We start from the raw sequence: 17,726 nt of genomic DNA, 5'->3' as shown, positions 1-17,726 counted from the left end.
CCATTTATTTTTAGAAACCTTAAGAATTTTTAATCTTAAATATCCTTTAAAAAATGAATATAACTGAATTCTTGAATATAATTTACAAGCGTACTGCTAGTATCTAGAAAAGCAATTGATTCCAGTATATAATCTCACGGCAGGCCAGGTGCGGTGACTCACACCTGTAATCTCAGCACTTTGGGAGGCCAAGGTGGGAGGATCACTTGAGCCTAGGAATTCAAGAATAGCCCGGGCAACACAGAGATACCCCATCTCTACAAGAAATGAAAAAATTAGCCAGACCTGGTGGCATGTGCCTGTAGTTACAGCTACTCAGGAGGCCGAGGTAGGAGGACTGCTTGAGCCCACGAGTTGGAGGCTGCAGTGAGCCATGATCACACCACTGCACTCCAGCCCGGGTAACAGAGCAAGACCCTAAAATAAATACATGAATAGGTAATAAAGTAAAAACTTTTTAAATCTCATAGAAAACAACTGTGCTGAATTCTTACTATTCTTAATAATTTTGGCTTTTATATGTAGACATATTTGAGAAGAAAGCATTACATTTCTTCTACTGCTATTTCTATGTACTTGCATATTTATTGCATCTTAATGAGCCAGGACCCTCAGCAGCACGCAGATTTTGCTGTTCCTGATTGTAAAGGCCCTGACAGTGACAACTTCCATTTGGAAAGCTGTTTGCCGGAGGTTTTGGCAGGAGGGCGTCCACATAAGAGGGGCACACAGTGTGGGAGTCAAAGCCCCAGTCAGATGAGCAGGGCCTCTCTGTGGGGAGTGGGTGGCAGTGATGGGAGGTTGGTGACATGCAGGGAAACTGACCCAATAATAGATTGAATAAGGAGAATAAGAACCATTTCCAGAAAGGGCCTTAGAACTATGGAAAGAGAGAAAGCTGGAACATAACCTGTGGTGCTGGGCTGAAATCAGAGGTCCTGGTGTCATTCTCAGCTGTTAACAGATGAGAGAGATGGAAGTGTACGTGCACATATCCTCTAGCTCTGTCCACTAAGAGCTCCCGTGCGCAGCAATCCACAACAGCCAGGAGCACCCCTCGCACCCACAGCCTGATTCCTGGTGCTGCTCTCCATTCAAAGGAACAGGGCTCCTCAGAGCCGGGGCTCGCTCCAGTCAATGAAAGGGAAAGGGGCAGCCAGGTATAAGACAAGGCCGGAACATCTTTTTGCACCAGAAAGTGAAGAAACAGCTAAAGAACTGTAGGTACATACCAAAAAAACACAAAAGGCAGAGGAAGGAGCTCTCACGGGTCAAACAGGCAGGACCTGAGCCGGAGAGTAAACATCGTAACAGACCACAGCCCTGAATACAAGCAGGGGCCAGGTCCACACAGGTGGGAGCAAGGAAGGAAGGAAAAAGTAAAGGCAGTTTGACGGGGATGGGATACTGGCATCGCTTCACACTACCTCCCCACTCATTCATTACAAAGGGTCGTTACTGGGCAGTGGAGAAGCTGACCGGGGCCACCTTCACCAGGCAACAAGCGAGAACACCAGCAGGAGGCTAACTGTATCCGGGCAGCCCCCGCCAGGAGGCAGCGTCCCTCCTGTGACACTCCTAGACGAAACGCAGACCCAGAACCTACCACGAGGAAACCTCACATGAACAACCTGGGAGCCACGGGCTTATCTCCAGAAGCGCCAAGGTCGTACGAGCCCAGGGAGACGGAGCCACCGTCCAGGCGGATTAAGTCACCATGACCACAAAGCCACGTGCAACTCACTCCTGACGCGAATGCGGGCTGGACACCGCCCCAAAGCACAGAGGGTGCAGGGCCAGAACGGCAACCAGTCGAGTGATTCAGAAGGAAGCTTCTCTTGACTTGTAACTTTTCCCCAAGTTTGTGGTGGTTTCCATATCGTTATTGTTATTATTCGACATGAGTAAAAAGGAACTCATGACCTTCTCCTCGGACTTGCTCCTCTCCCCAGTCTCAATACCAACCACGCTGTTGTTCGCGTCACCCCCTCCCCAGCCACCCCACAGGGGCTACGGCGTGGGCTCAGCACCTCTAAAGGAAAAGCAGATGAAAGAACTTGTGCCTCCCAGGCGAAAATGCACAGTGCACAGGCAACCCTGGCAGGGCCCATCCCTTCCTGGTCCTGCTGAGCTCGGGCACGGACCGGGCACCGGGCTCCGTGTGCAGCGTGACGGGGAGTGGTGCCCCCGGAGTTGTTTCTGGAAGTTGCTGGGTCCACCTTGCCTTAAAAATAGTCAACCAAATCCCATCCCACCACTAGATGGCACCCAAACCTCAGCAGAAAGGGGGCGTGGGTTGGCACCTGAGGTGAGAAAACCATTGGTCAGTCTGGACCTGGAGAGCTTCAAGTGGCAACAAGGCTTTCCACACACTGCTCACTTGCCCCACCTCCCCACTCCAGGCCCCCTGCCACACACCTGAGGACACAGGAAATAAGGTCACCATTGGCTTATACATGCCCTTGAGCAAAACAGAAAAGGTGCCCCTCAAGGCAGGTAGACGGCGCCCCCGACCCCCAGGATATGCCTCACAGCCACGTGCCCTTGTGCAGTGCACAACCCAAGCAGCTTTACTCAACACCCCACTCCGGAGAAGCAGGACTAGAATTGTGCTAAGTTAAGAATGACAACCCCATTCTTCGCAAGACTTATCGATGAAAATAATTGGCAATCAGACCCCTAAAGAAACACACCCAGTCACACTCACGCAAGCCACGAAATAATAAAACACGGTCAAGGTTCTCTCCATGTCAAACCACCAGCATCCCCACCGGCATGCCCCGGAAGTCTGCCGGTTAACCTGTGTGGGCCCTGGTCAGGCCTGTGGTCCCCAAGGGCCACCAGCAGCAAAGGCACCCGAAGCTGCAGGGGACAGGGGAGGCCGCTGCTTCTCGCTCTTTTGTCTATAAGGTCCCTGTGGAGTGGGCGAGGGAATTCTCACTGAAGCAGCTATAAAAGAAAGCGGAGCGCACGGCGCCTCCCGGAAGCACCAGCAGCTGCTCTGTGGATGGCTGTTGGGCCGCACGCGAAGGACTTGATTCCTGTCTCCAGCTTAGTGGTCTATCAGAGGAAAGGTCTCTTCCTGCTCGGCTGGCCACAGCATGGCCGCCTCTTCCATGATGGGCACCTGTGCAGGCCAGCCTCTCTCTCCTGCTGCCCTGGCTGGGACGGCAGCCCGGATGTCACCTGCACAGCTGCAGGTGCGGGTGCTGGTTCAGCCTCTCCATGAGCTCATCCTCCCTGGGCTCCTCCAGAATATCCCTGTGGAATTGAGGAAAGATGCACACAGGGGCCTCTGAAGGAGGGACACCCCGGCCTGCTCACAAGAACAAGGGAGCAGAGCTTAGCAACACATGCAAAGTGAGTGTCACAGGGACACAGAGACACGGGGACTCAGATGAGCCTCAGGATGGATGCGGCCCCTAGAAATATCTACACGGCATTCTCAAAAGCCCGGGGGGCACATCTTCCCACTGGCTGGCAGGACCGCAGGGCTTGGCTGCAGCGACTCAGCAGCCCCTCGTGGAAGGCACGGCCCCACAGCAGGCTGCCTCCGGGTGGTCACCTTTCCGGACTAGTAGAGGAACCATCTCAAAGCTGCCAGGAGAAGAGATGGGTGCGGTTTCCTCAGGTCCCCTGTTTACATCCAACAGAATCCAATGGACCCTGAAGGATGGTGCCTTAAATATGCCCGAGCAGGACAGGACAAAGGATATGACCCCGGTGGCAGGAAGAGGAAGCCTCCCGATCCCAGCTCTGAGCTTCTCCCATGCAGCACAGGACCAAAGCCAGATAACCGGGCGGAGAGGGAGGAGGGCCATCAGGGCCTGCCGGCCACCTTGGCCCCTCCACCCCCCAGCTCTTGGCTTCACACCCCAGGGGGGCCACACAGAAGCCCTTCCCCACTCACACACCTGAATGGGAGCTCCACAGTCATCTGGTAGGTGGCCTCCGCGGTCCCAGCAAGTGGCTGCAGGTGGCTCTGGGGGTCCCACTTGTGAAGGAAGTTCTGGCAAGCAGGAGGGAGTGGCCGGTGAGTGTGGGCCCCGAGTGAAAGCAGCCTTGCCCCATCCCCAGCCCCTCCAGGGTCAGCCACAGGGCACCCACTGAGGGGGCTGAGCCGTTCACCCTGGACACCCAGGCACAGGCCCTACGAGGCTGCTGGCTCCTCCTGGAGCCGACGTCCAAGTCCCTCCTTCAGCCCGACCTGGCAGCCTGAGAATTCCCACAGCCCAGATGTCAGGAGCGTCCCCCAAGGCCCCAGCAGCCAGGGGAGGCAGCACTGAGCCTCACAGGAAGGGCTCAGCCTCACTCAGGACCCGCCTAACCCAGCACAACTCTCCCATCAAAGTTCCAGGCAGGCCTGGCCAGTGGCCTCAGGCCCATCGAGAGGGAATTAGAAACAAATGACCACGGAGAACAGCCTGGGTGGGGATCTCTGATACCTCCAGAATCAGCGCCAGAAACAGGTTGACCCAGATGACAGACGACACCAGCCACCACAATACAAAATAGATCTTGGACCACCTGCGGAGGACAGAGGCCCACCCCGTGAACCACGATGAGCAAAGCAAGAGCACTTGATACAGACACCGCTGCTGTGTGGTCAGGATGGCTCCTAGGTATCCGGTCCACGCATACCATGATACAGAGCGCGCTACTATTTCCACCTCAAAACAACCCAGCCGAGGCCTAGAAATGTGCAACAAGCTGACAAGGTAGCTCAGCCAGCAGGAGGCAGTGCTGGGATTAAAACCCAGGACCATCGCTGGGGCCAGTCTGAGCTCAAGCTCAGAGCTGAACTATCTCGTTCATTCAGCCTTCCCGGGGCTCCCCCACCCCCGTGGAATTCCTCAGAAGCCCCAAACGCACCAATGGCCTCCAGGAGGTGTAAACCCAGAGTCACTGGCAACCATCCTGAGAGTCACGATGTGGCTATGCAGGGGGCAGGGGCAAGGCCAGCCAGGATGCCACTCTGGCTGACTTCCCTGTCAAGGCCCGAGTCCCTGTCGCAGCCACGCTCCGGGCATCTAGTGCAGCGTGCCCGGATGTAAGGGAACCCCCAGGCTGCACGGAGAATCACCACCGCCCAGACGGGGACTCACGGGCCCGAGTAGCGCCGATAGGCATCCAGGAGCACCTGCCAGTTGTTCACCACCATCAAGTTCCACAGAGTGACCAGGGCAGCCTGCAGGGGCAGAGACCAGCAGTCCAGGAGGGCCCAGGAGGTGGGGAGGGGAGGAGCCCAGGGAGCAGGGCGCTGGGGCAGGGCGCAGGGCTCACCGCAAAGTCATCGAAGTTGTTAGCCCAGTACTCCAGCTGCTCGAAGCTCCCACAGGGCGCCGAGCCATTGGCAGAGGCCAGGCTGGGGGTCACAACACACCTGGGTCAGGGGCGGGGGCTCCAGATTCTGAGGCCTGACACCTTACAGCCCCTCCTCTGCCGGTGTGCTCAGCCTGGCCTGAAGGTCCAAACTGGGGTACAGAAGGTCAGGGGGCAGGGAGAGTGCTGCTCTGAGCAGGCCATGAGAAATGTGTTTAGCAGACTCCAGGCAAGGGCTCCTAGCAGAGGCGCGGAGTGGAGGTGGAAATCGGAGATCGGGAAAAGAGGGTGGAGGGAGGAGATGAAGGAACTGGGAGAACAGCCTCCCCTCCTGAGACGCTGAGCCCACCAAGGCCACCGCCAAGGCCTCCCACCCACGCTGGCACCCCTGAGACACTCCCCATGGCACCTCAGACCCCACCTCACCTGCTGTTTCCAGGGGGAGCCACAACGACACCTCGAAACAAGCTGATCCCAATGACAGCAAATTCGTAGTAGACCACCTGGGGGCCAGGAGCCAGGGACTGGTCAGCCCCACCCATGGGCGCACCTGCCCCCACCCCTCCCCGCCCTCAGACAGAACCACAAAGCCAGGCTGACGCCTGTGAGGCCAGGACCCTCTGCCCAGAGCTGGGATTCCAGCCTGGCTGCTACTTCAAAACACATGCAGCTGGCCTCCCCCAGGGCTGCCAGGTCCACAGACACAGTGGGGCTCAGGCAGGGGTGGTCACAGAGCTCCTACGGGAATACAGGTACCCTGGCAGCCACAGTTAGGGGACAGACTGCCGGCCCACCCCAGGCCTATCCCTAACATGCATCAGTAGAGAGCAGAGGGGTACACGCCTGGGCTAACCTGGTCCCCTTTCTGGGCCTCAGTTTCCTCTGCTATGCAAGTTAGGGGGCTGGGCAGACAGTGCCTGAGGCAAGATTCTCTTCCCAGCGTCTATTTCCAGAGGCACGAGGCACAGCTGGGGTCCAGCTCAGAGCACCCCATGGCCCCAGAGACACCTTCTCACACCAGTGGTCTCTATGTCAACGTGGTCAGAATAAAATGACAAAACTGCCTGAAGTGCGGCCGGGCTTCCTGCAGAGGGCGCCTCCTGTCACTCCACACGAAGCAGCTCTGGGGCCTGCCTGGTCACGGGCCCCTCTCCTGCCCAAGCCCAGCCACCAGGCAGAGCAGACGGGCTCCTCAGCTGGAAGGCTGGCCAAGGGGAGGGGCCGGGGCGTCCCACAGTTCTTGCTCAGCAAATGTGGCTGCAAGTCCCTGAAACCACTCTAAGAAAGGAACCTCGACCAAGTCCTCATCCTAGGGCTTGTGTGGGCTTTGGGGTCCTGGAGGCAAAGCCCTGTGCCTCTTAAATTTCTGTCATTAGTTTCTCAACGAGATCCACAACCCAGAAAACACGAGAGACTCAAAAGTTACCAAAACCCTCTGTGGCATGGGCGGGAAGCATGCCCACGCAGCGCCACCAGCCACACCGCCCTGAGCGCCCTGCTCTGCGAAGAACGGGATGCCTCTGGCTTCTCACCCCGACCCTGTACTCCCCTGGCCTCGGGAACCTGCTGCCGTCCAAACCCAAGAAACTTCCTGCCGACAGAGCAGTGAGCCGGCCCAGCACTGCCTTCCGCCAGCCTCCCAGCCTCCCACTCCAGTGCATATCCCACCGCCAGCAGCAGCCTGGGACTCACCACCAGGATCCCGCCAAACGCACGCATGTTCTGCACCAGGCCCACGACGGTACTGGCCACCACAGCCATCGGCTGAGGACAGGAAGAGAGCCAGCCCTTACTCCTCCTGGCCCCGCAGGGGGGGAAACCATCCCGGCCCACCACCCTGACCCTGACGGAAAGGCAAGATGGGGCAGGCCAGTGACCACCAACCCACACACACCTGGACCCACAGCCACCCCACACGCCTCTACACACCCACACAGCCTGTCAGGCCCCCACATCCACCCATACACACTCTCGCACCCCCGAACACCCACATCTACCCACACGCACTCACACACGCTTGCATGGCCCACCCGCACGCACTCACTCACCCACTCCTGCATCCCAACACCTCCAGCCCAGCCTCATTCAAGCACTGACTTCAAGTCCCTGTGGGAAGCCCTTCTCTGCCTCCCAACCCACTGCGGGTGGGTCAGCTACTCTGTGGCCTGGAGGCGCCAAAGCAATGCAGAGGTAGAGGTGGCAGGACCACCCGCAGGAACTGAGTCTGAGAAGGGGCCTCTGAGAACCAGCAGGGAGGCCCCAGCTCCAAAGAGCCGCTCCTCCTCATCACAGGGTAGCTGGGAGAAAGGCTTTCACATCAGCCGCATCAACCCACCTGAGGAATCCAAATTACACAACACAGCTAAACGCCACAGTGGAGACCAGTCAGCATGGACGTGTGCACACGGGCGAGTCATCGTGAGCATGCATATACTCACGTGAGAGGCCCTGGGAAACTGCGACTTCAAGCAAAACGGCGTGATTCCAGGGCCTGCTGTGCGTCATTTCCCTTAAAGTCACAGTTTCCAAGAACCTGTGGGTGGCACTGAGGCCTTACTGTGGATGTGTGCACACACGATCATGCATCTTATACAGGCATAGGTTCACATGGATGTCCGCATGCGATTAACACATGGTGATACGGGGGTGCGTGTATATATGAATGTACGTGTGCATGTGCATGATGTGTATTGTATGATGTATATTGTGACTGTGTATAATCATGTGTGCCTGCGATTGTGTGTGCATGCGTGTGCATGGTCACATGTGTGGTTGTGTGTGAGATCACGTATGCACGGCTGTATTCTATATGTGTATGATTGTGGGTACCTGTATGGTTGTAATTATGTGTGAACACGTGTGCGTGTGTGTGTGTGTATGAAGGTCCCAGCACAGCAGCCCCCTAGGAAGGCTCAGGACCCCTGAGCTGCCTTCAAGTGGGACATACTGCCAGGTGGGACAGGTGCACAGCTCAGAGGAAGGATGAACGGGGACAGAGGAGGGACCTGGACACTCGGAAGAGGGGTCTTAGGACATGGAGCCAGGAGCAGCGAGGCCCAGAACCCCCACCTCTGCCTGCCCGCACTTTCAAAGTGCCCACTGCTCCCAACCGGTGCATTAAGAGAAACCAGTGCTCAGAGATGGTCATGAGCCACCTGCACCCGCATTAAGGAATCCTGGAAAGGAGCTCTCTGGCCAGGGATACCGCTGCCCTCATTACTAGCACCCTGGGAGCCATGGCAAAGACCTTTCTGGAAACCTCAGAGACCTGGGGGAGCGCTGGTGTCCAGGGCTCCAATCCCAAGGAGCTCCTGCGACTGGCCAAAGCACTGCGCCCTCCGCACCCTTGCCCGCCTTGCTCTCCCCACCCAGAAATGCAGGGCTGGGCTCTCCTGCTTCTAATGACCCTACCCCAGCGTCACAAGAACACGGCAGAGAGCTGAGGGTGCAGTCAGGGAGCCCAGAGGGACAGGCACAGTCCTCGGGCCCTTCCTGCCCCAGGCTCACCCACCCTGGAGCAACGCAGCAGCGGGAACCAGGAGGGCGGGGCGAGCATGGGGGGGGGGGTCCGAGCACGGGGGTGGGGCCGGGACGCACCTTCATGCTGGGAATGATGCGCAGGAAGCGGAACACGATGAGCATGTTCAGCATGCGGGTCATGTCCCACAGCGACAGCAAGCCCAGCATCTCCGGCCTCCTGGGGAGAAACACGGGGGGCGGGTTTGGAGGGGCCCAGGAGTCCCACGGGGAGGAGACAAGGAGACTCCTGGGCTCCTGGACAGAGGCGCAGGGAGGGCAACGGCACGGAGGAGAGTGCACCCCACAGCCAACGCCCAGCAGAAAAGCCTCCGCAGGGCAGTGAGAGGGCGGGGCCTGGGCCACCCACTGCTCTGCTTCCACCTGCAGCCCCGGAGCGACCCCCATTCCCCCAACACCTTCCCACCCGGTCCTCGCAGGAAGGCTGCAGCCCTCCTTCTATACAGACCCTCCGTCCACACGGGAGGGCACGGAGGCTCCAGACACTGAACTTGCTCCAGCTCAGGCCCCAGCAGAACTGGTTGAGCCAAGTCTCCTGCCTTGGTTTCCTGCGCTTGGCGGGTCTCGGTCTTTCCATGCTTTCATTTCTATTGAAACTCAAACCCATTCTCATCCAGAGTGTCAGCCCCCCAAGGTAATGACTTAGACCAAAGTGCAGCTGGCATGCTCAGTGCACGTGAAAGACGAAGCCACGCCAGCCCCATGGCGCAGCACGGTGGCACTGCCTGCCTTCCTAAGTCCTGGGGGGCTTCCTAGGGAGGTGACGGAACAGCAAGCCTCTGCTGTTCACCATCCTCACCCCCTCCAAGCGATTCCCAGCTGCTCCCTAGGCAGGGGGGTGGATAACAAAGCACACACAGACCCAAGGAGCCTGGCCTAACCACAGGGCCGAGGCTGGCACGCTGGGCCCTGTGCCCCACCCTTCCTGTCTCATCACGGGCACACCGGAGCCACACTGCCAGGGCAGAGCAGCCCGGCTGATGGCCAGGGCAGAGTCCCTGCCCAGGTTGTCTTTTCATGGCCAGAACCCTGGCAGTGAGGAATCAGCACACTGCATCAGAGTTCAGCGAGCCCCAGGCCCCTGGCTCCACTATTTTAAGGGGGCTAAAGTGACATCCAGAGTGGGAGGTGATGACTCAAGGTCACACTGTGAGTTGGGGGCTCTCCCAAGGACCTTCCCTCCAGCAGAGGGGCTCAGCCCAACCCCAGTGATCACAGGCCCCCTGAGACCTGAGCCAGGGGCATCTCCACTGCCAGTCCCCATCATGTGTGCTCGGAGGGGAGCCCACTGCTGCCCTGGAGGGCATCTCCGAGGGGAAACAACGGCTTCCCTCCACAGCCTGCAAGCGCCAGCTTCTGGAGAGAGGACGCCCAGAGCGACGGCAGGGCCCTGCCCCGACACAGCCTCTGCTGAGGGATCGGCCCACCCATTCCACCATCATGGGGTCTGCCCTAGAGTCAGAGCAGACCCGGCGGGCAGGCCTGGCTCCCTGGACACCACTGAGACCCTCCCAGGGGTGCTAGGTGGTGGTGCTGTTTGCTGTAGCCGCCCTCGGTTCTGCCCAGTCACATACCAGCCTGGGCGTGGCAATCGGTACACAGCCAGAGTTGAGATCTCCAAAACCTTTAATTACAAAAGAAAAGAAGGCTTCGCTACAGCAACACTAATCTGGGCGGCCCTTAAAGGAAATATAAAGCTCATCTCTAACACATTCTCCCCAAAAGGGGCTTTTGGGGAGAAACCAGAGCTTGGTCCTGGACCCTGTGGGTTGGCTGCAGATGTCGGGACTCCCTTCAGCTGGAAAGAAACCCTGGCCTCAGGAATCGGGGGACTCAGGAACCGGGGTCCTCAGGAATCGGGAATCGGGGGCCTCAGGAATCGGGGGCCTCAGGAATCGGGGGACTCAGGAATCGGGGGACTGCATAGATTGGGGGCAGGGATGGCAGAAAACTACTGAGTCAAGGACAGACCGCAGGGCCCTTCTCAAGCTTCTCTTCACCTGCGTGCCGAGGGGCCTGCCAGCTACAGCAAACGTCACTCTGATGTGGCCGCCTGTGACACACACCCCGAGGGTGACATGCCCTCACTCCCACGGGGTCTGGGGAAAGGAAGTGTAAGCGTTTCCCGAGAACACCCTGGTGCCTGAGAGCCCCCGGCCCCTCGCTCCACCATGCTGAGGTCACACCGTCTATCAGTGACATTAGAGGCTGTGCCCCAGGCTGGAGTCGCTGGCCAGGGCTACGGGTCCTTCAGGGCCTCCCCTGGGGGTCAGGAGTGGCAGCCTGCCCCCCATGACACTCAGACACAGTAGAAACCCAGCCTCCTAGAGCCCCCACCGGCTACCCACTGAGCAACTCGGCCAGAAGGGAAGCCAGCCCTCACCACTGAGAACAGAAGCCCACCTTCCCACAGCCTCTGGTCCTCAGGGGAGGCCTGAGATGGGCCAGCACAGAGCCCAGGTGGCGCTCACCCACCCGCCCAGGAGAGGCCGGCCTCGGATGCGCCTATTTTACCAGCAGGACAATGGTGAGGAGCCCATCAAACACGTTGCTGGGATAGGACAGGTACCCTCGCAGGCCCAGGGCAAAGACCTTGAGCAGCATCTCCAACAGGTAGTACACAATGAAGACACAGTTGAGAATCTAAAGGGGCAGAAGAGGCACCCAGCATTGGGCCCCAGGGCTGGCAGCCCTGCCCAGCCTCGCCCTGGCCCTGACAGGTGGGCAGCTCAGAACTTACCCCCAAGACAAAGTCATCACGCTCAACAGGCAGCACATCTGCATCCAGCACCAGGAACACCTGCAAAGCCAGAGCAGAGGGCTTACCGGCTGGCCCAGCACAGCGCTGGGCGAGGCAGGCGGGGCAGGCTCCCGTGCAAGGTGGGTGGGAACAGGCACTTCCAGGCCAGCTCTGAGGCAAATCCGCACTCACACAAATGGACACCAGGTTTGCCAGGGCGATGAGGTTCCCCAGGTAGTCAAAGTAGTAGTGGCCAAAGACGAACTGGGCACTCTGCAGAAACGGGGACTGGTACTCGGGCCTCGGCGGGTGCTGGGTAAGGAACACACGCGCTCAGAAGCACAGTCTAGCAGCCGTGGCTGTTGCAGCCAATGCTCATGCCCTCTTATTCTGGGATTAGATTTTTTCCTACCTCATCTCCCGTCCTATCTATCCAGTCACAGGAAATAATCCCAGACACAGAAATCGCTTTATACATTGAGGTGTTCATCTCAGTGGTCTTTGTAACACCCAAAGAGAAATAGAAGCAACTGAAATGTCCACTGAGGCTGTAAGGAAATCATGCTGTGATATTAGAGTCACCTTAAATGTATGCAAAGTGTCACCCTGATATTTAAAAACAAAAAAGCTGTGTGAAAAAACACACGTAAGTGATATGCTCAGAGCTACAGAAACTTAGCACAGAACCGACTCCTGTATGGTGGGCTGGCAGCGGCAGAAGGCAGTGAGGGGCAGGCAGGTAGCCACTGCCACCGTCAGGATCCTCGCGAGACCCAGCACTTCCCACGCTCAGCAGTCTCCTTGAGACACGTCCATGTGTGCACGAGGTCGACAACGGGAACGGCCTAAATGTTTCTCAGCAAGGGGACCTGCACCTGCCGTCCCACACAGGGGCCACTGACCACCGGCGGCTATTTCATGATAATTTCGATGCAACGAAATTCAACACTCAGTTATTCAGTGGCAACAGCCACGTGTCAAGTACTCCACAGCCGCATGTGACACGTCGCTACAGCTCATCCCCCCAAAAAATCCATATGAAAATGGAGAGGGCGAGAAGACACGGCTGCATGAACAGGCAGGCTGCGGAGTGAAAATCGCGATGCTTCACGTATACGTCAAAGAAGAACAAAGCAACTGTTTCCTCAGGTGCCTACAAATGCCTGAAATTACACGGGGAAAAGTCTGGAAGGAAAACACCAAAATAGCCAGTTGAATAGAGTGGCTACTCTCGAGTGAGATCCAAACTGGCAGTGCCAGTGATCAGCGAACTTCCTCTCGGCTCCCGATATCCTCCTCGACACGCACTCTGCCACAACGGCAGGGTCCCTTTCAGTGTCTCGTCCGCAGTGAGAGGGGGGTGAGGCTTTCTCAGCGGAGGGGCTGGAGGAACATGGCAGGAGGGCAAGTGAGGGACACCGCAGGAGGGCAAGTGGGGGGACACCACAGGAGGGCAGGAGGGCAAGTGGAGGGACACCACAGGAGGGCAGGAGGGCAAGTGGAGGGACATGGCAGGAGGGCAGGAGGGCAAGTGGAGGGACACGGCAGAAGGGCAAGTGGAGGGACACGGCAGGAGGGCAGGAGGGCAAGTGGAGGGACACGGCAGGAGGGCATGTGGTTTCCGGATGCTGCAGGGTGGATCGGGGTGTGGTGTGAAGCACATGTGGACGCTCTCTGTCCCAGACACACAGTCCCCGGGCAACCTACAGCCGCAGCCTGACCTCCTGAAAATTTCTCAGCTTCCCCCAGTCCTCAGGGTGGAAACCAGTGCCCAAACGCCACCTGCCCGCACTGGCACACAATTCCCTCGGCAGGACAATGCCACCGCCTGCTCACAGCCTGAGCCTGCTGCACCCGGGAGGGTCGCCTCCTGCTTACCCAGTGACCACAGACCAACCGGAGCCCAGGGAGACCAGTGAACATCTCTGCATTCCTGTGGATGAACCCACACCTTCTCTCAAGAGGTCTGAACCCCAGCTTTGGAGGGTCCCCATCCAGGTCCATCCTTTCTCACGCACTCCCCTCGGCCCGAGGACACCACACGGTTTCCTTACATCTTACAGTTACTCTTTTATCGTAGTTGCCACTTCCATATACGACACTTTCTGTTTAACCCAGACTGACCGTGGCCAAGAGAGATTTTAGCATTATCTGTATGTTTAAATTGTTACAGGGAGCAGGTGTTCATACGTTAGCTGTGTAACTGAGAAGTAACTGATATGACTAAAGTGGTTGTCTCTGGGTAGAAAGCCAGTGAGGTGGATTTTCCCACTTTCCTCTGTTGTCTATAATGAATGATGACTACATTTTTAACCCCAAAAGCTTCTTATATGAAGAGGAGACTTCTTTCAGCAGCAGGCAGGGCACCTTCTCTGGAGCTCGCCAGCAAGCACCAAACTACTGCCTGACCACGGCCAGACTGACGCCCAGGCGGTGACCCCACACAGGAGGGCTCTCGAAAAGGCTGGCGCTCCCATGACGTCAGCCTGCCAAGAAAGCACCTCTTTGTGCTTCCAAAACCACAGGCTGCCCCAAATCTCAGCAATCCCAGAAGCATCTACCTTCCAAAATGGAAGCTCAGCCAGCCCTTCGCATCAGCGGGCTCTGCATCTGCAGACTGAACCCACTGCAGATCGAAACACACTCAGGGGAAACGGCGTCCATGCGGAGCGTACAGGTTTGCTTACCCGTATTCCCCAAACTCCCACCGCATCCCCCAAGCTCCCACCGCATCCCTAGGTGCTAGGTATATTCTGAGTAGTCTAGAAATGGTTTAAAGTATACGGAAGGATGTGTGTAGGTTACCTGCAAACACTACATCATCTTACATAAGAGACTTAAACATCCATGGATTTTGTATCCACATGGAGTCCTAGAGGCAATCCCTGCAGATACCGAGGGGCAATGGCCTCCCCTCTACAGTCAGCATTATTGAGGAAAGAAGGTTTCAGAAAACCAAATTAAGGATCTCGCAGCTCCCAAAACCTGTGGAACCTAAACTCCCATCTCAAAGCCCAGTGCTCGGTGCCCCGGGAAGAGCATCGCTGGGACCTCAAAGGAGACGGCCGGGCTGGGAATCAGGCCAGGCCAGCCTGTTGGGCCTTCCCCACTCCTGCGCGCACACGAGCCCGCTCTACTGGGTCACGGCCAAAGCAATCCATCCACTCTTCCTCCACAGCATCACGGGAGGAGGAACTCCTTTCCAGGTCTCATCAAATCCTGACACTGGAAAAGGGTGGGAGAGTCAGCTCTGGACAACCAGGACTCAACTGCACCCGAGGGAACAGCAACAACGGTTCAGGGAGAGCCCAGATGGCCCAGAGCACACCAGGAGCAAAGCCTGAGAAACGACAACCACCTTTCCAGAACCTTTAGGACGACTGGCTTCTCCCGGCCTGCGTCTGCCTGCCCCCGGAAGGGGCCGGATCACAGCAAACTAGCCTATGACAGTCGCTAAGAGTTGCTTCCTGAGCCCCAAACATCTCTGGCCCTAGGACAAGCACCATTATCTAGAACACTGCTTCTTAATTTTCTGTCATCTGAGGACCATCTCCACAGTTTCTGGGAAATCTGCACCTGCACCCAAAATTTATTTCATATCTTCAAGACAACCTTAAATTGATACCACATTGCCCAGCCTTGTCCCAAACAGAGGTTTGATGGCGTGAATACTTAAAGTGCCGCCTGTTGATCCTCACCACACTCATCGCCCATGCCCCTAGGGGTTGGGGGGGCCACACTGAGGAATGCAGCCCTAAAGGGGATGCCCAAAGTGACAATGGGGACGAGCACGTGCCACTCAAGCTCAGGTTGGGGCAGGGCCTGACTCCAGAGGTCTGGAAGGACCTTAGGAAAACATGATTTTTAGAGAACTACCTCTGACAGGGGCCTGCAGCCACAGAGGCCGACAGAATCCTGAGGCAGGTGACAGCTGCTGGGGGCTGAATTTTGTCTCCCTCAGAATTCGTACCTTTAACCTCTAACCTCCAGTAGCTCAGAATGTGACTATATTTGGAGATAGGGCCTTTTAAAAGGTAATTTGGTTAAAACAAGGCCATTAGTAATGGGCCCTAATCCAATCTGAATAGGGTCCTTTTAAGAAGAGGAGATGACACACAGAGGGATGACCACGTGAGGACACAGGGAGAAGGTGATGTCTACAGGCCATGGAGAGAGGCCTCAGGTGAGGACACGGGGAGAGGGTGGGATCTACAGGCCACGGAGAAAGACCTCAGGTGAGGACACGGGGAGAAGGTGATGTCTACAGGCCACGGAGAGAGGCCTCTGGTGAGGACACGGGGAGAGGGTGGCACCTACAAGCCACTGAGAGGGGCCTCAGGAGGAACCAGCCCTGTGACATCTTGGCCTCGGACTGACGGCCAGGACTGTGAGATGACAAATGTCTGCTGCTTCAGCCCCACCCCTGCCCCAGTCTGTGGTGCCATCCCAGGAGCCTGAGCAAACGAGAAAAGTGACCCAGAACTGGCAGGCGTCTGCGACTCCGCCTCTGTGCCCCATCCCTGTTCCAGGGTCCGGCTCAGTCCTCTGAGGCTGAGCAGCTGGAACGGCAGCCCCCGTGCTGCCCCCGCACTGCCTGTGAGCGCCTGGGCTGTTTCCCAGTGTCTCCGCCCCCCTGGCCCAGGCCTTCCGGACACAGAGCTTACACGGCTGCTGAGGCCCACCTGGGAACTCTGTAAACCCGTGTCAAGGGTGAAAGACAAAGGTCTTGGAGAGGACCAGCATGCGGACCTCCTACGAAAGGACAGACAGGAAAAGGAGAGTCTGTCATGGAAATGGAGAAAACCACTTGGGAGATTTATTTGTGTCGGGCTGGGCTCAGGCTAGTTCCTGGGGTCTGGGGAATTTCATAAAAATCTCCCCAATCTCCAAGAGCCAAAGAGATCTCCATTCCCAGTTCCCATCCTAGGAGCCAGGACCCCTGGCAGGCGAATCCCGGCGCCCATCATTAGAGGAGTTCCCCAGGTGATCAAGGGCTGTGGAAACTGGAAGGCCCCCCCATCCGCCCTGGGCGGCCGTGGCCCCACTTACCTCTTTAACCACACTTCTGTCAAGCTCGTTGAAGAGTTTCTGAAACTCGTCAGCCGAGAGCGGAACACCGCCGTAGGAGCGCACCTTCTGCAGAGGAAGGAGCGCCGGTCAGCAGGGGCACCCGGGAAGGTGAACGCCCTCGGAGCTGAGTGCCCCCAGCCCCAACCCCACCCCGACGGGCTGTGAACGCTGCAGGTGACCTCAAGCCACACACGCAGTCCTGAAAAGGGGCTGCTGGCCCAAGTGCCCTCCCGGGAGGAGCCCAGAGGAGGCTGGGAGCAGGGGCGGGTACCTCCATCATGGCCTGTTTGTGGGAGCTGTCCAGCTGGACCTTCTGAAGCACCTGCAGCAGGTTCTGGGGCTTCACCCCAACTCTGCAGGGAAAACCCACAGCCCAGTCAGCACAGCCAGCTCAGCCCCGCTCGGAACCCGGGCCTGAGTCCTCCAGTCCTGGCGTCTGGCTTGAGCTTTGCCGTGAAGCCACTTTGCAGCCTGAGCCACAACAAGAGCCCCTGTAAGGAGTGTCCTGCCACTGCCGTCCCCCCAAGGAGGGGCAAACTGACTTCACCACTATGAGCAGTCAGGACCAGAACTTGCCACCGCAGTGTCCCTCAAGCTCTCTGCCCTCATTTCCAAGCAGGACGGTGGTGTGGACACCTGGCCCACGCACCTCTGGCTCTGCTGCCTAAGTCAGCACAGAAGGGGGACAAGGAGAAGGTCAGGCCGCTCAGCCCTTCACCAGCCCAGGGTCCCTGAGGGGCACGAAGATAAAGGCATGGACTCAGGGCAAGGATGCCGGGAACTACAGAGCGCCAGGGACATGGTGGTTTCTGTGAGTCGGGTGCCAGCCAGCAGCGGCGAGGGACAGGCCAAGCATGAGAAGCCCCTAATGAACACCCGGCCCCTGCCCAGCAGCCACAGCACCCACCCTCAGGGAGAAGAGGGTCCATGCTCAGCACTCACGCCTGAGGGAAGGCTCCTCCCTCCCCTGCCATGGAGGACAGGACTTCAAAGGCAGCCCGGGTCCCCAGCCGCCTCCGAAACAGCGAGGTCTGGAGAGATTTCTGCAAAGAGGAAG

The 17,726-nt window shown here is 57.8% G+C and overlaps 1 protein-coding gene across 13 annotated transcripts in view; it reads right to left on the bottom strand.

The window, feature by feature from the left end:
* Nucleotides 1–2,547: 2,547 nt before the first annotated feature.
* The window catches only part of TPCN2 (two pore segment channel 2), a 47,913-nt gene continuing 32,734 nt past the window's right edge, over nt 2,548–17,726 (bottom strand). For 6 of the 13 annotated variants that reach the window (XM_021925434.2, XM_021925435.2, XM_021925439.2 and 3 more), the window contains 16 exons: nt 17,612–17,712; nt 17,319–17,333; nt 16,941–17,022; nt 16,649–16,735; nt 11,792–11,911; nt 11,600–11,659; nt 11,374–11,502; nt 10,434–10,483; nt 8,920–9,019; nt 7,015–7,086; nt 5,749–5,825; nt 5,284–5,365; nt 5,106–5,188; nt 4,446–4,527; nt 3,915–4,009; nt 2,548–3,261 (listed from right to left, as the gene is read on the bottom strand). In XM_021925434.2, coding sequence (XP_021781126.1) covers nt 3,183–3,261; nt 3,915–4,009; nt 4,446–4,527; nt 5,106–5,188; nt 5,284–5,365; nt 5,749–5,825; nt 7,015–7,086; nt 8,920–9,019; nt 10,434–10,483; nt 11,374–11,502; nt 11,600–11,659; nt 11,792–11,911; nt 16,649–16,735; nt 16,941–17,022; nt 17,319–17,333; nt 17,612–17,712 — 1,314 coding nt within the window. In that variant the 3' untranslated portion in view covers nt 2,548–3,182. The remainder of the gene's footprint in view (nt 3,262–3,914; nt 4,010–4,445; nt 4,528–5,105; nt 5,189–5,283; nt 5,366–5,748; nt 5,826–7,014; nt 7,087–8,919; nt 9,020–10,433; nt 10,484–11,373; nt 11,503–11,599; nt 11,660–11,791; nt 11,912–16,648; nt 16,736–16,940; nt 17,023–17,318; nt 17,334–17,611; nt 17,713–17,726) is intronic. The other 7 variants (XM_021925436.2, XM_003909428.5, XM_021925437.2 and 4 more) reach the window with 6 other exon arrangements.

The sequence above is a fragment of the Papio anubis genome, chromosome 12, assembly GCF_008728515.1.
Source record: "Papio anubis isolate 15944 chromosome 12, Panubis1.0, whole genome shotgun sequence".
Taxonomy (NCBI): Eukaryota; Metazoa; Chordata; class Mammalia; order Primates; family Cercopithecidae; genus Papio; species Papio anubis.
This window is presented reverse-complemented; position numbering and strand designations above follow the sequence as displayed.